At 42.7% G+C, this 18,187-nt stretch overlaps 1 protein-coding gene across 1 annotated transcript in view; it reads left to right on the forward strand.

The window, feature by feature from the left end:
* Nucleotides 1-18,187, forward strand: part of slc25a21 (solute carrier family 25 member 21) — an 85,544-nt gene that overhangs the window by 51,465 nt on the left and 15,892 nt on the right. Inside the window, exons 3-4 of the mRNA XM_068338791.1 lie at nucleotides 6,788-6,836; nucleotides 17,662-17,745. Coding sequence (XP_068194892.1) covers nucleotides 6,788-6,836; nucleotides 17,662-17,745 — 133 coding nt within the window. The remainder of the gene's footprint in view (nucleotides 1-6,787; nucleotides 6,837-17,661; nucleotides 17,746-18,187) is intronic.

Raw genomic sequence — 18,187 nt, forward strand, 5'->3', positions numbered from 1 at the left:
ACACACACACACACACACACACACACACACACACACACACCATGCTCACCTCACACACACACATACCGCCAGTATCTCCGAGTTCATCTGAAGTTTGACAGACGGTGACGGACTTGATACAGAGGAAAAATACACCATGACTCATGACTTCTGCTATAAATCTAAACTAGAAGTAGCACATCAAATATTTACAACAGGGATATTTAGTCATGGTAGGATTAATGCAGCTTTGTCTTCTGTTATGAAGAGAATCAGATAAATAAATAAAGCCCTATTTGATTTCAGAGGGTGTCGACCAACTGTGGAAAAAAAAGGTAAAAGCATCAGGTGAAGAATGACTCTGCTCCTCCTTCGCTCTTTTTCTTCCTTGATTCATTCCAACTCAACCGCTGACCTGTCAACAGGATGTACATCCTCATTATAAGGAACCAGCTCGGAACATGTTTTGGAAAGAATATATCCAATAAAAACCATCAGAACAAGATACCTCCATAAAATGATGCAACAGAGCATCAGGAATAGTTTGGGTTCAGTCTCCATCCAAAGGTCTCTTGGAGACTTTTACTTATGTGTTGTAGATGATTATTTCCTGTTTGTAGATGATTATATCTGATGATTGATCAGACATGGAGGTGATGTTCCCTGGTCCCTGTTGGTTAGGCAGCAAGCATATCAGCAGGATTATCCAAAAAATAAATTCCTGGAAAAATTTATTGAGAGCCAAGAAGTAAAAATTTAATCTAGGATTGTAACAGAACAGTGTGTGTTAAAAAACAGACTCTTGGTTGGACCAGAACTCACTGGAGACATGATGTTTGTAAGTAATCAGCCTCCTCTGGGGTGAAATGAACCGATGTAGCAGTAGCCGCTGCACCGATTGCATTTTGGGATGCTTCCTCCCCCGCTGTCATTGGAGATGACCCCCACTTGTTTTTCTAAACACCCTTTGAGATTTTCTGGTGCAGAATTAGGGAGCGTTTGGGGAGTTAACAGGAAGCCTGATGGGTGATATCTGTGATTAATAGCTCTCTGGCTCCAGATGTTTGGAGACAATATGTTAAATATGTAAATTTCTACATAATCAGCTCCTCCGGTTTGTTTTCGGAGATACTTTTTTCTTGTATTTGCTGAGAACACATTGGGGAGGTTGAGCTTCAGCAGTAATATATGAGACCCCTTTGAGGTGATTATATGTTCCTGTATGAAAATGTTTTACTATTGGTTTCACTTTTAATGTGATCAGTTTGAATTGTTACCCCATCTGTGCTTTAAAAACACGTTTTACTCTAAGGCAGTATTTCAGTGCTACAGTTAGTCTCCTCTGGTAATAACTGTAGTTTATTGGCCTCACCTTTGCAGACGGGCGGTATGCTACTCGTCTTCCTTCATGTTATTTCACCCTTCACTTCCCTGACATGTCTTGTTTAGACCAATCACAAGTGTTTTCTAACAGGTACAACGTGAATTTACTGTCATCTGTCATTCTAGGTTTGTGTTATAGTAAACTAACAGAATACGTATTATATAAAAAATGCAGTCAGGCAGGCTCTGATTGTTTTGCATGGAGGTTGAATGTGTCTTAAATCAACGCAGGCTAATGTTTGAGGAGTGGCACGTAGGCTTTGAATGAAACCGACACAGGACTTGGCAGTCCAATGAAAATGTATATTTGTGGGTTGTTTGTACGGTTCAATAATCTCAGCCTCTGGCTGACATTGTGTTCACCTTTTCACCTGAATTTTTTGCGTGTTAAAAGATCTTGAGATTAGTCAGACTCTCGGTATCGGAGCGCCAGGGCCAGTCTGCTGATGGATATCATGTCAACGTCGTTACGTCGATGACATATTGCTGGTCGCTGGCAAGGGCTGTTTGGCATTCCACATCTGATGTGTTTTGAAAAGTATTAATGGAAGACGTGGAGGCATGAGATTGCAGGCTCAGTCAGGAGGAGCTCAAGTCACAACCAGAGGTGAAGCTCTGTCATTATGTCTCGTCACACACCTCGAAACGAGCCGCGATTTTCTGCCTTGGCTCCCAGTGAAGCGAGAGAAGTAGTGTGTAGAAACATGTTTTTAAAACAGTTAGTGGTATGCTCATTTGTGGAACACATTCTTCACAAAAGTTTTCTGTTGAGGATGAAACATGTGTAATCAATCTCTTTCATTTATTCCAGACACTCGTGTTTAAAAAAAATCAGGTGAGTTCAGCAAACATTTGTTTAGCTTTACAGTAAAATATACATTCATGCACCTCGCACAGTGCAACCACAGTCTCCAGACGAGTTGAATTTTAGGAAAACGACTTACAATCTTTTTAAAGTTTGAATCCCTCTTGTGGCCTCTAAGCCACATGTGTCAAACTCAAGGCCCGGGCGCCAAATGTGGCCCTCCAAATCATTTTACGTGGCCCGTGAGAGCATAAAAGGTCAGAGTGAAATTCAAAGCTATTTAACATCAAGTAGTTACATTTATTTTACATTACATTAAGTTACATTTAGTTACATTTGTAAGTTACATCTGGCCCTTTTATTGCAGGCAAAAATGAGTTGGACATCACTGTTCTTCGCTAACGCCAGCAGCCCCTATCCCGTCTCAGGGAAGTGCATGACTATCAGTAAACACTGAAATATGCAGAGACCTCATTGACCTTGTCTGCAAGTTCATATGCATCTATAATAAAGACTGTCAGAATCACAGTTTCCCCAAACCCCGAGATCTCATTTAGCCTTAGAAAGATGTTATTTACACCATTTTTACAGTCTTACACAAGCACATGTCCCGCTAGAAGGGATTTGGCTTCAGCAGTGCTTTCTGTGCTAGCTACCAATTAAACGGTGATGTATGGAGAAGTTGTGCGCTTTCATTGGTGTTGTGTAGCAGCATGTGTTCAAGCTTGTGCACAACTTCCCCTCCATAGATGTGGCGTTTGCTAATTTTTTCTACTTTTGAGCTTACTGAGAAAAGTTCATCTTTAAAATGGTATTAATAACATCTTTTAAAATTAGTCTGGGATGGCATTTTTTTGATTTTTGGAAGTCGAGTTCCCATCTTCATATTATTCTTCACTTTTGCGGGGGGAGTAGATAATGGCTGGTCATTTCTGGGTGAAATACTCCTTTAGGAAGGTAGCGTGTAGCAATAATTTAGCGGGTCAAGGAAGCGTGTGAAACAAGCGGTTGCCGTGTCTCTTATGTATTAGTCCGTTTAAATGCGCTTCCTGTGGTGGCGACCTTCTCCCTGTGGCTGCTGGGAATTACAGTCAGTCAGTCAGTATGAGTCTCGGCATGATGGATGACACCTGCACCCGTTGTGCAATTGCTTCCTGGTGCACTATTGTTTCTCTACCTTTTTTTTTGTTGGTTTTTTTGCGTGGGAGTGTACCTTGTGCGTACTCAAGCCAAAACCAACTCAGATACTAATCTGAGAGGCGTTTACTCTCCTTCATCGACAAGCTGGAATGTCTCACCATCAGAGTGGTGGAATCGCTTAAACAGCCAGTGAGACGCATCCTCGAAACAAACCGGCTGATTCAGCAGCTTTTAACACTAAACTCATTGCATCTGCAGCAAAGACACCAAATTAAACCTAAATAATGAGAGGATTGTGCAGTAAAAAACAAAAGTTTAAAATTAGAACATGTAAGTCAATCCAGTCGTGCAATGTGAGTCTGAAGCAGTGTGGAGGTGTTGCTGTTGGTCTTAATGGCTGAGCTCCAGACTGCCATTAGCACTTGTGTCTGATGCAGTGTGAGTCTGATGAATGACAACCTCTGTCACTACGATTGTGTCTCATTAACAAAGAACCTCCAGGTGATGGAATGCAGCCATTATCCCAACAGCTCGCTGTGACATCACCCCACCTCCTCACAATGGACCACGGCGTTTTGTTGATGACTCTGTCGACAGTGAAACTTGTTGATAATGATCTGGGCACTGATGATGGATTTTCTTTGTTGACTGCATGTCAGCTACACACTCTAATATGTTACCTAGCATCTTAGACACATCCTGCATGCTTAGCTAGCATTCGTACATCCTAATGGGTTTACTTGCACCACATCAATACAAAACAATGTCGGTTTAAACCTCTTGATGTCTTGCATCCACCACAAACACATTAATTTTAAATATTTAACTGATTTATTCAGCTTATACTAGTCTTAACTACTAGATCTGTTTGGTATGGATGGGAGGGGACCTGTGAATAATTTTGCTTTTGGTAATTCTTAGGTACTGACTCTTATTTGACAAAGCTAAGCTAAGATTAACCGCAGTAAAATACCTTCGAATGCTGCATGATAGAGACTTCCTGTGTTTTTAAGAACTTTGTAAACTGTTAGTGATCATTTATCCTCTAATTCTCTGTCTCAGTCCGACCCCATCTGGTGTCTGCAGGCTCAGTAGCTCACATTCACTCTTCTCTCTGGTCGTGCATCACGATGGTGTGAAACGCTGTGAGTGTGGGTTCACCACTGCCTCACTCTGTGATTAAACAGTAGTAGGTGCTGACAGCTGGAGCAGAGGAGCGTGATGCTCTGGGAGCTGCTGAGGAGGTTAAATGTGTGTGTGGCTGCCGGCCTCTGCAGAAGGCAAATCCTAAACTATCTCCAATGAATTACATGGATCAGATTATCCTGCTGCACATCAGAACATTTTGCTGCGGCGGGTTGAACCTTTTGTGGGTCTGTCAGCAGCTCCACCCTCCTCTGCAGCTTTTTATTTAGGGGGGGGGGGGGCGCCTGGATTGAAAGGAGACACATTTATTCTCTCTGGACCGGAAAATCTTGCACAAAGGACCTTTTGTGATTGGAAATTTTCAAAAGGAATTCTGGCATATATAAAGGATGGAATGATGTGAAAACAAAATTTCATCTATATTACAGTGTGCAAAGATTTAACGTGTAAAAACCTTGGAGCTTTACTGTGAAGTGAGCTGTCCTGCTAGACACAGCGAGGTCAGTTTAGGATTCATTCTTCCTTGAACGGCCTCTTGTCTCGTCTATCAGCAGCTGTTCTTGTGGTTTCTTGTGTGCAGGGCGTTAAACAAACACCACAAGGTTTTGCATTCACACTTGTCATCATGTAATCCTTCTGCAACTGCCGTCTTGGAGATACCATATGCCCTGCAAAACTGACAGCCTGAGAACTGAACTGATCGCTGTCAGAGTCTCATCTGTGTTTGTTTATTTGTCTGATAGATTTTTGGCCCAGAAACAAGGTTGATAAAATTCCAGGTGGTTCTGGTATCTGGATGTGTGTTATGATGGGACATTTTTGACATTATATCTGATGACATGTCATGGATCCAGATCTGGATCATAATCTAGATTTAGCTGATTAGATCCAGGTGATGACATTTAATGATCTTCTGGCGCTGTCCCGATTCAGCTGCTTTTGTTTTTTTGCTGCTCAATCAACCTGAAGTTTATTCATCTACCTTGAATTTTCAGGTTCTAATATAGTTTATGGGGAAGTGTGGACACTTTGGGAGATTAATCACCAGTCGGGTTTACTGGATTATGCCTTTTTAAATCAGTCAATGCCCTGTTTTTTCTTTCTGTGTCCGATGATGGCCTCTGTTTGGAGGAGTTAGTGTTATTTCTCTGCTCTCTCACCACTTCATATCCTGTTGGAGCATGTTCGGTCACTTCCCTGCATCTTCGTGTTTGCACAGGCTGATCAAGCAGGTTTGGTTTCATCCTGTAATCTGATTACCTGCTGAAAGATCCCATGCACTTCCATGCACATTAATAGCTGGGCCACAAAACGATGCATCCAATGCTCGTTTCTATTTACCTTCTAGCGCTGCATCATTAACTTCGCAGTCACCTCCATTGTGGGACTCTAGCTCCTGGAATTCATATGCAAAGACATTTTTCCTGTGGTATTTCCCTTATTAACTACTTACCCCGAAAAAAACCCCAGAAGATGCATTCATTCATAGACAATATGTTTAATTGAGCAAATTAGAACGAGTCTGTGCAGCACAGCAGCTGTGTACACAGTCTGCAAGGGAAGCAGAGGGATGTAGTACGAGTTAAAATCCAGACTGAGTCAGGAGGCCTCGCAGCCAAAAGCAGCGGCTTTCCAGCACAGATGCACATAGTTAACGTGTGTGTGTGAAACCAACACACTCTACTACATTGATGCTTCAGCTGTCGATAATGCTGGGTTTGCACTTGTGTTACAGTCACTCATTCACAAACCACAAAACACATACAACTCCTGGTGTAGTCGGCGTTTTAATTAGATGGGGTGATAATCGGAGTGATGATAAGGTTCTGGTGGAGGACTGAAGTGCCTGTCGCTTGACTTGAGTTCAGTTGGTTCAACCCTGGAAAAACAGAAGGAAGAAAAACCAGTGAAGAGACATCTGATGACTTTTGCCCTTGTTAGACGTCTGGCAGGTTTCCTATCAGATTATTTGAAGGTGAGCTGCCACAACAGACAAAAAGATTTACATCGCTGTCTGGTCCACAGGTATTTTAAAAAATATGTTAAAGTTCATGGGTGTGAACTGTGGTTTTGACCTGTATTTAGGAGCATTGTCAGTCTTTTCACAGTTGGTAAAATGAGCATCAGTTGTTGGTCTTCAGATTTCCTAAAGAACACTTTTGTTTTTACTCATCCAGCAGTTTCAAATACAAAGATATTCTCTTACTGACGATGTTAATCAGAAACAATCAGTGAATCAGAATCAGAGACGCTGGACCCGGTGACTGTTTACTGCCTCTGCTTTGTGCCTGATTGTTATGCCTGTGACTCACGCTGACTGTTTTTACTTTCTAGGTCTGGTGGAGATCTGCTTGATGCACCCCCTCGATGTCGTGAAGACGAGGTAAGTCGCCCGTTTGACCCCAAAAAAAGTCACAATTCAGGTTTCTCTTACAGTTTGGATTCTTACGGGAAAGAGTCCACATCTGCCTGGAATGTTCTTGGTGGGTTCTTGGGTTCTTCTCACATACCAGCTATTTTTCTACCAAGTCAGCAGGTCAGACCGAGTCTACATGGGTTGGGAAATGAATTCCTCATCCCATTACAATGCTAACAGATTCCTGCAGCAAAAAGCAGTGAGTCACTTGTACTTCTCAAACCAAAGCGGTTGACACTGTGATATCCAGCGCCAACGTTGTTTAAGTATCAGATGATCTTGTTTTAATCTGTTCATCTGTTGGTGTTAAGGGGGCGTGGCCAGCATTGTTGGCATCGCTATCTGGAGCTGCGGAGAAGTGATGGAACCGTTGACCAACAAAAAACAGCTCAGGTGTCACTGCTGCAGGATTGAAACTGCTTTTTATGTCACTAGTTGCTATTTAAGTCCATAGACGTCAATTACGTTTTTTAAATGGGTGGGGCTGTGGTGGAGCTGACACCTATCACAAGATAGATGTTTTCTATCTTGCGATTGGTCAAGAACAGATAGAAAACATCGATAAATGCATTTCTCTACAGGGATTATTAAAGGATTTACATATTTATTTAAAGTAATCCCTCTTTACTTGTTGTTAATGCGTTCCAGGACCACCCACAAAAAACAAAATTTTGCAATGTAGCGACAACTATTTATTTTATTATCTACTGTAATTTAAAAGTTCATGAATCCTCCCCATACTGATATTAAACCACCTTCGATCTGTATTACCTTCGACTATTTAAAGCACTTTTGTGTTTCACGGAAGTACGCTGCGTTCCATGAGTCTTTGGAACGCAGCGCACTTCCAGATGCTGTCAGCCAATAGTATGCGCGTACGGTATCATGTGACGACCTACTAAAAATCCGCGATGCAGTGAAGTCGTGCATCTTGAAGCGCGAAAAGGCGAGGGATTACTGTATTTTATTAAATACTTACCTTTACATCAAACAACCAGTTTGTGTAACAACTAGTAAAAGGAGCAGCTCCATGTTTTTATATTTGTAATTTACTACTCTACCTAAGAACAAAGCTTCCACCACTTTGCTGCATTGTGCGTCTCTCCTGTTGTGCGTTACCTGTCGGCGGCAGCAGTCCTTTGCTGATCAGAAGCCTCACACCCCAGCATCCCAGCCGGCCATAAACAGGTCGTGGGCTTCCACTAAAGCTTTATAGTCCTTCACAGGCCCAGCCGAGACCTCTGACTTCATACTGAGACCCCCTGCCCAATGCTTGTCAGTAAATTCTACTGCCTCTTCTGTCATTTACGGCGGCAGTTTCTTGGTAAATAAATTGCGAGGCGTGCCGTTTAAAACGTGAGCTGGTTGCACTCTGGAGGCCGCGCCACCACCAGAACAGGGTGAAGGAAATTTGGGGGAGAGTTCTGCCGTATGAGTCGATATCTGATACTTTGAAGGCGTGCAGCGTGATTTATGGTCACGTGGAGGAGCTGTGGGGGGGGTTTATTACAGGTAAGTCTCTGCCTGTTCGTCCTCACTCAGGGTCAGGGTTAAAAGTGCACTCTCTATTTTCTTTGTAATGCTCTTCCTTAAAAAGTGCTAAAAGCTGCTATAAAAGTGGACAGCTTTATCTGTTTGTTGTGCATTTGTGTCGCCATGTGTTACTGTTGATCGGTGCTGAGTAAATTGGTTCCTTTTGGTCTTGGATCAGGCTAAACTCTGGATTTTAACAAACGGAAATGTCTGACAAAAACATGGATGCTTATTTTTTACTCCTACATTGCTTACAAAAAAACATGCATGTACAGATGTACTGTAAACACGTGTTCACACACTTAAAGCCACACATGAATACATGAACCTAGCTTACATACCAGCTAATTGGGACACTGAGGGAGCTGAAATCTATTAGCCTTGGAGCTGGGAGTCAGACACACCTCCACCGGGTCTCCCTGTCGCCCAGGCTGGCTCTTATTAGCCCCGGCTCCTGCTTTAATGTTCACCGGTCCAAAGTCAACGGCAACTGGAGTAAATTTATTTTTTTCCTCCAACTCAGAATCAAAGGATTTCTCCCCCTTTCTTTCTCCCTCTTTTTTTTTTTTATCCTGTAAGGTATATTCCTACCTGCCTTTGGGCGATGTTTACCTATTTGCCAAATGAGGCTTCATCTTTCCTCTTTCTCCAGGGGGGTGGAGGAGTGGGATTAGTCGCGGCAGAAACTTCACCAGTAGCCAAAGTAATGCTTCTAGAAATACTAATTCATCCTCTGAAACGACTCCACTGGCAGATTAATGAATAGGCTCATTTCAGAGATTTAATCAACGTGATTGATGGCACAAAATTTGGACTACTTATAAGATTTTTGCAAAGCAGAGCAGGAAGGAAAGCCCATTATGACAAAATTATTAGGCCAGGATATTTGGGAAAACACGTCGTGGGACTGATTTAAGCGTTTGACTGGAGCACACTCGCGTCGCCTTAGCTACGCTCCGTAAAAGCGAACGCTTTCCTTTCCGTTCCTTTGTTGTTGCGCCCTTACTCCCTGCTGCTTCGCTCGCTGACCAGTCGAGCCGTGACCTCCTTCACTCACCTTTGCTAACAAGTACATCCATCTTACATCTGAGGGGCTCCTGCAGAGCCCCCACCTCCCATCAGAGACTTACTGCGGCTGTCACTGTCACTAAAAGAGAATGAACGATGCTCACGTGTCCTGATAACATAATGATGGTTTGGATTCATTTAATCTGGCTGTTGTAAACTCAAATTAAGTTCAATTACAAACTGGAGAAGGGAATATTTTACATACAGTAACAACTGCATAGAGTGACACTCAGTAGTGAGCATAACTTATTTATTGAAACTATGATTATTAACCTTGGATAATAAATTAATCCCTGGGACATCACAGCCTCTCTATCTTAACCTTTAACTCAAAATTCAACAAAACAAATCAGGTCAAGTTGAATAATTCAATTTCCTTCATGAAATCAATCAATACATAAATAAAGATATGAAATTAAATGTCTCCACCCCTTTATCTGAATTTCCAACCCTCCCTTCACATTTCAGGAAAATTCATACTTCAGTAATTCCTCCAGCAGGCAGCCAGGCTAACAATCCTGATGAAAACACAACCTCCTCAGCAGAATAATAAATCATGAAACGTCAAGCTCAGGGTAGTAAATATCCATGTGCTCCTAATTATATTTATGCCCATGGGGGCCAAATTAAGTAAATATTAGCTTGCTTAGATAATCTGAATGATGCAGCGTATGTCAAAAGTAAACTAACTTTTCATGCTATATTTGAGAATACAGGTCATTTCAGCGTATTCCTGCGGGTTGTTATTGTGTACACGTTGGAGGGCAACTGATTGTTTGTCAGAGGTCGATGAAATGAAGACATTTTAGAACAGAAAAAAACTACTTCACCGTGTACACCCCCTTTATCTCCGTGATCCTGACCCCTAAAAGACAAAAACAACAACAACACAAAAAACACTCTTACTAACAAATCAGTCTGGAACCAATCAGATTAATCAATGTAGGAGGGACTTTAACTTTTTTCAGAGCTATATTTTGACCTCGGTGCCAGTGAATCCAGCTCAGCCATTGGCTGCTGTAGATTCCTTATTTCTGATTTATTAAAAGTTACTTCTCCTCACATTCTTCCCCCTTCTCCTCCTCCTCATCATCCTCCTCTTCCTCCAACCACATCCATAAAAAATAAACAGAGAATCACATGACATTTTCCAGTCAATCTGCTTCACTTGACTTTGCATAAACCCACATGAATGCTTCCAGTGCAAATATCTACAACATTAGTACGGTAATTAGTAATACATCAGGATTGAATAAGACCAAGTGTAAAAATGTTCCATGGTTTTATCTTTAATTTTTTTTTTTTTAATTATTTAATTTTTTACGAAGTGTATTCAACCAGCAACCAATTGGAAGTCACAGCTGCAGGTTCTTCAGCTGATCTGTTATTTTTATCCACAGACATATAAATAACTTCATGAGAAGATGATTCATCAGTTTGATTAGACTGATCCTAATTGTATGACAATTTTTCATCAATTAAAAGTTTGTCATCCTGAAAGCTGAAATTTTTAAATTATTATTGTTGTATTATTATTATTATTATTATTATAATTATTATTATTATTATAGCAGTAATACAGAGAAAGTCACTCCAGTTACAGCTTACATACAGTTGAATAAATTTATTCTTTGTGTTCTTCTTTGCATCACCATAATCCCAAATATAATTGTAGTGCTCTTCACCCAAAGTGAAGCATTAATTGCTCCTGACCTTTAAGCCCCTCCCCCTCCATTGGTTGAAATGTGGAGGTGACGATGGAGGGGGGGGTTCAGAGAGACAGTGGGACCAGAGTTACAGCTTTTGATTAACCTGGAAACCCCCCTAGTTACATGGTTCATGGGCTGGTCTCAGCTCACTTGGAGGTAACAAAGGGTGTCGGGCGGCTGCGTCTGCGGGGGGCTATGAGCCGGGGGCGCCCCATCTGACTCTGATCAGGTTCTCCTTCTCATTAGAGAGCCGGACTGAGCTGTGTTCCCCTTCATGTTCAGATCCTGTTTCACGGAGCCCCGCCCCCGTACACGTGCATTCGAAAACAGCTTCCGCCCAGAAGAGTGACGCCACGCCTTCACGTCGACCTTCCTGTTCCAAACTTCCTGCCGCGTTCTGATGTGTTCGCCATGAAGAGCCCCCACTCCTCTTCCTCTGCCCCCCCCCCCCCGCACCCACACTTCCTCCCTCGTTCGCTCGCTGTCTTTTTTTCTCATTCTCACCCGACATTTTTTAACCCTCGCACGTCTGAGGACATTCTATACGTTATTTTGCACGTCTTCTTTGAAAGGCATTTCATGCATCACACCCAAGTTTCTAATTAAATCTCAGCTTTCTGTATGTCGAGACTGCCATGTGTCCCACAGCAGTGTGTGAAGAATAATTTGACCGCAGCCTGAACAGTTGAAAACTCATTCAACATTCTTAAATGAGTTAAAGTCTGAGGTTAACACACGAACAGGAATATCAGAATAAACACAAGCGAATGTAGAACAAGAGAAAATGTTCTCACTACTGGTGATCCAGAATGTTGAAATATACACAATCATAGAAATCAGTGATCCAGATTCAATGGGCAGGTTTTCATGGTCCAGGGTCACATGATGACTGTCAGCCTATCAGGGGACTGATGGTTTTTTAGTCTGTAGTTGTAGTTTTCAGCAAATGTCCCACCTTATGTGGAATCATCTACTGATTATAGTTGACATAAACCATATCATAGGACACCATTGACAACATGTTGAATGCGTTGTTGAATCTCTTGACTTTGTCGTGTGTTGAGCGATTACATAACTTTTCCGTGTTGAACATGTGTTTCAGAGGATCTGAGCTGAATCCAGTGGTTGTGCAGAATGACACGGCTGTCAGAGTCGCTGGAAACCGCTAAACCTTCCAGTAGCCTGTTTCAAGCCTGATTAGAAAAACCTGGTCCCTGCCTTTGCTCGCGGGGGTATCCATAGCAACACCACTTCCATTTGGTCACAGCACGCATAAAAGCGCATCCCGCCGGGGGTGATGGTGGTGGTGGTGGGGTGGGGTTTGAAAGTGATCTTTGATGAGGGTTTTGACAGATGACGTCCAGTCTTTTTTGGAAGATGTGCTCCAGCGCCTGGGATGGCCCAAAGGCTTCCCTCCACACTCCATCTCCGCTTTGCCCCCCAACTGCTCGATGAACCCCGGCGCACCTCTGAAGGAATCCCTGACACAACCCTCAAACAGCAGGGCACAAAGCAGCAGCAGCTCCATGGATGATCTTTCCTTGTAAAGGAGCAGGCAGGTCAAGCCAGATCCTAATCCCTCCGGCGCTCCGAGACCGCAGGGCCAGACTTTACTCGCAGCGCAACGCCAAACACGTGGAGGAAAAACCAACGTCAGTTTCCGTCACACAAGTCTGCAAAAAGACAAATTAAAAATATCACGTTGGTCTGTGATTCTGACTTCACAGAAACCAAGTAAATGTCCTACAGTTTTCGAAACGTGTCCAGATGAGGATGATTATTTCATTATTATTTTTTTGCGAGGATCAAGGCGTGTTGGATTGTCATTCAGCTTTGGCAGTGATATGAGATCTACTTCGTGGCATAACGGTGATAACCATATTTTATTTGTCCATCCTCTGCACCTACACTGAACCCTGTCTTTGTGTGCAGATGAATCATTGAGTGTGAAACAGGCTATCCGTGGCGTTTTTAATATAAAACACAAATCAATACAAAATCACAAAATCAAATAGAGAAAAAAAAATAAGGAAGTAACATGAAAAGACTCTTGGCATTCATCTAGAACTCAAAATCCAGGATGCAAACCCATTCAGGTCGTATTGTGGTCTGATAATTATTCTTTCAATTATTTGTCCCATTTATCATGAAGCCAACCAATCAGGGTTCACCTTCCATTCTCATAAATAATATGAGGATTGGTTCTGGTGGTTCTGTATGAGATATAACACGAAAAGTTGAAGTTGATCAGTTGATAAGAGCAGAATCCATACACAGAAACAGTTAAAGCTTCTGCTGTGACGTTTAATGCGGTGACAGATGTTAGGTCTCATCGGATTAGAGATTGAGGCCCACATACAGAGCAGATGTTTGTATGTTAAAGCACCTGTAATCATTATCAGCAAAGGGCTTCACATTCCTGGACACTAATTACAGAGCGGAGGCATTGTATGCTTTCATTTCATCTTTTAATTACAGCATGTGCTCTTTCTTCACGTCTGCCCAGTTGGATCGACTCACTTTGTCCGGCTTTAAACTCTGACTATACATTTAAACCAATGTTCTCTCCAGGTTGTAAATTCACTATTTTTAAAGTTTTATAGTCCATGTCTCGTCCAACGCCGCTGGACGGAATTCTGCAAATGCTTTGTTGAACCCCTGACGGTGTGCATCTCATAATGGTTTTCTGCATTTCTTATTTTTATGTATTGTTTTTCATAAACTTTTTATTTCTTCGTTGAAGCAGTTACTGCAAATCTAAAGTAAGCTTTCTTTTCTACTTTTTCAGCAGGTCTTACTAGTAGTTTTTCACTTGACAGGCTGGTTTTACACTTGTTCATTGGAACAGATCTGAGAGTTTGTCAGCCAATCCGAGGAGATTCCAGACTTGCCGGCCAATGAGAGGCACAAGCGTAATGTAGATTGGTTTCTTTTTAACGACCAAACTACTGAAAATTATATTTTTATTCCTTTTACTGTAATGTCATACATCATATATGTGCTGCAATTAAAATTATTGCTCAACATTAGCACCATAATTTCAGTTAACAGCTTTTGGCAGAGGGTCAGAGCCCAGTTTAATCACCCAAGAAATCTTTTCTGTTTTGCAGCCACTGACTGCTAATGTCAGGAAGTCTGCTTGTTTTTTTTCATGTATCTGCTCCATTGCAGTATTAATAGCTTTTTGAATTTCCTCCAGTCCACTCTAACATACTGAGAGATCCAACAGGCAATGAGACGTCAGTAATGTTCAAAACATCTGAGTCTTGCCTTGCATTGCCTCACCTCTCCTCGTGCTGTTTTATGCAGGCCTTTTCCTGCTCCTGCAGCCCGATCTGAGGTCACAGAGGTCACGGTATATGAGCAGACATCTGGGCCGGCAAACCGGTCCCAATGTCACCATGGGGAATGAGAGGAGTCAGTTTTATCGGAGTGAGAAAGGAGACTCTTCTATCCATAACCGGGGCCGTGGCAGCTCCAGTGGGTTTGCGACACTGGTGAAACCCAACCTGGACGGGTTCAGATCAAACTCCGGCAGCCTGCCGTGTCACAAGCGCCAAAGGTTTATCACTTCCCCTCTGCTCCCAAGCAGCATCTTCTTCCCCTCATCTTTATTTTCCCACTCGTGTCTCCAGAGGTCTGTCTTTACTGGCCTCCTCCGGCTACGTTCCAAAACTTTAATATAGATCCAATCTCTCCATATAGCTTGTAACCAAGTGAAACACTGGAAGAGCATGCCAAGTCAACAGAGAATAAAACATTTATTTATCAACTCTTTCAGTTGTTAAAAACACACATTTGTTTCTAATACACTCTTAACCTGAAACCTGATTGGCTACTTGAGTCATGTCTGCGTATTGAGGTCAAGGAACGGCTTCATGTACCCATAGAGTGGATTTCTACGTCTAATAATCCTGTTTAAATGACATTAATCTAGAGATGCCTCCTTGTCCAGTGAAATTGTTTGACTCCTATCATGGTTGCAAATCAGGTTTTTCTCTTTAATTTATATTTTATCTCAAAACGTGTGACATTCCTAGAGAAAAAAGCACAAGTTGAAACCAGGCCTACAACAAAAAACATAAATCACGATGTTCAAACTGAATATATTTCAGCATACTGGCTGCAAATGCGGTCGTTACTTGTCAATATCGAGTGTTAATTTATACCAATCTGTCTGAGAAGCTGTAAATATGATCTCCGAGCAGTCTTGTGTAACCATGAACTTTAAAGCGGGTCATCCAGACTGGTGCCACTGAGGGAATACCCTTCGTTTTATATGGCATATTTTTAAGAGATCACCAAAGGAGTACCGCATGCCCCTTTTTAAAGAAACGACCATCAAGCTTCTGCCTTTTGATCAACCCAATAAGCCCCCTTCCTCCCCCCCATCGGCGTTTTTTAAACACCGTCATTAATGAGCCTCACCTCGCCGTCCACTCTGAGGTGACAGCCTGTCTTGTTGGTCCCTGGTTTGAGGCCATTATCACCAGGGTCTGGAAGCGGACATGACCCTGTCCTTTCTATAAAAATACAAAGAAAGGGTCTCTAAGGTGTGACTCCACCTTCATTTACCTTTTTGACTCCTGCGCGAATGACGGTTTTGCACTTTTATAGGCGGTGGAGGTCAGGTGGACGGGGCCTTGGGGTTTATTTACCTCGATGTCCCATTGACAGAAGCAGCTACCTGCCCTTGCATTCACCCTCACCTGGGCAGCTCTGGAGTTGTAAAACACAACCACAGAAGAAGATTGGAAAGGCAAATGAAAGGATGATGAACTCACAGATCTCATCACCTCCCAGGACCTCCTTTAGTTTTTACAGATGATTGAAAGAGATTCTCGGAGAAGCGCATCTTTGGGAAGCCCGCGGGGGTCTTTCCTTGAGTTTTCTGTCTGCAGAGTTTATGATCCACACGACTGACTCCAAGGTCAAGACCATCTCTTCTTCCTCAGCATATCTTTGCTCAGGCCTTGTTTCCAGTCTTATTTTCCACCAATGGTCGCTATGAAAACAACATTAGCAGCTTACTAGCCAGGGGCCTGACGGTTCCCCTGCTGCCTCGAGTTCTTCTGGTCCTCCCTATTATCTCCCACTCCCTGGGCCTTGCTGTTTGGTCCTTGGCTTTTATGGCGGGGTAGGAGAGGGCCATGAGGAAATGAGGTGACCCCAGGGTCACCAGTGGAGTCAGGGGCCTGGGTCCGTACCGTGGCCCTGCCCAACCCCACTCCTCTCAGGGCTGGCTTGTGTTGAACCAGGGGAGACTTGGGATAGGGTCTCCTCCATCCTTGACCCGAGCATCATGTGCCTTTAATTAAGACAGATTTGAATATGTTTACAAGCCCCAGTGGTCTTAAATCTTCCGGGTCTCCCCCCTCTCCCCACTCCCCACCACCGTTCCCTCATACCTCCAGCCCGTCTTTTTCTTCTGCCCTTTAATATGGTGTCAGACATCTATTTATTACGCTGTTTTAACTGGTTTTCAGGAACGGGTTACAAGCTATTTGGGAATCCACCAAATAGGGTTTGAGGGACACCCCTCAAAGATGTTAATCTGTTAGCGATATGAAAGGCCGCTCACCTCTCTAAACTCCCCCCTCCACTGGAACCTAGCGTCCCTTTATGGCCCCATCAGGCACCCGCATGGACGACTTACTGCTGACCTTCTGACCCGGCAGTTGAAGCCATATGAGGAGGAATCTTTCTCTTGTCCTGTTGCCTCCTCCTCTGTTAAGACCCTCGTAATCCTTCAAGTTCTTGACTCTTTACAGGAGAACGATTCTTTACGTTTTTTATTGTGCTTTGACCAAATATTAATTTCTTGTATTTTGTAAATTGCTTAAATTAATGACTGAAGTTGCTGTAGTTCCACCAGACCTTTCAGTTTAACACAACTTTTTGTTGGTGTTTCTCAACCACATGGCGACCCATAATGAGATCCCTTCTTATCATTGCAATACATGAAACTCTTTATCTCCAACAGGCCCCATTTATATTCATTCTTTTGCCCCAGACTGGTAAAAGATTTACATGCAGCTCACCAGCCTTTAATAGGGAGGTACCAGTGCTTTGCTGTACAACTAAAAGTCCTTCAACCGGCTCCATCGTATTAAAAATTTACACGTAACTGAAGAGCTGTTAGAATCGGCTTACTAGCATGTTAGTAGTCAAAATGCTCGCTGCAAAGGGCCTGGTCCTGGGGAGTCGGGTGGCTAATTGGATCGGTTGGGTTAAATAAATGTTTGAGTTGCACCGGGGGGACGTGGTGGCAGGAGCCCCTCGTGTTAGCGGAGCAGGAATAAATAGCAGATGAAAGGGAGAAGGAAGGAAAATGAGGAGGAAAATGAGCTCATTTATGATAAGATCAGATTTGCTCTCTGAGTATTTTGTGCACATGTGTCGCTGTGTACATCATTAAGGCCTAACAGGAACCAGTCTGGATGCAGAGCTGCTGATATTTAATGAGAACTGTGTTGTTGCAGATTCCAGATCCAGAGGGGCACCAGCGATCCCAACAGCTACAAGAGCCTGGGCGACTGCTTCCGGACCATCTTCCGCAGAGAGGGGTAGGTTATCCATGAAGCTAGTTCCAGCTACCAGAGTCGCATGCACTTTTGTTTAGAAGTTCTGTAAATGTTCTGTGGACTAAAGCTGGTGAAGTTAAAAATGTGAGATCCCACCATTCATCCCTTTTGATGGAGGAGGAGAAATCTACCCGAGAACATGACATCGAGTCCAGATTATCTGGTAGTTTGAGGTGTTTTCAGATCCAGTCGTACAGCTTCAGATCTACTGATTGACAATCAGTGTATTTTAGAGTCTCAGCACTCTTTAGGAATATGAAACATAATATAGTAAACAAAATATGAAATATGAAAATCAAACAATACGGAAATACAAAAATCATTTTGGTAGAAAACAAACTAGTTTCCATCGTTTTATTCCAGTCTGGCATCATAAATGTTTTTTGTTTAACATGTTTCTGGTTAGGATTAAGGTTATGAATGA

Source organism: Antennarius striatus, chromosome 17 (genome assembly GCF_040054535.1).
Source record: "Antennarius striatus isolate MH-2024 chromosome 17, ASM4005453v1, whole genome shotgun sequence".
Taxonomy (NCBI): domain Eukaryota; kingdom Metazoa; phylum Chordata; class Actinopteri; order Lophiiformes; family Antennariidae; genus Antennarius; species Antennarius striatus.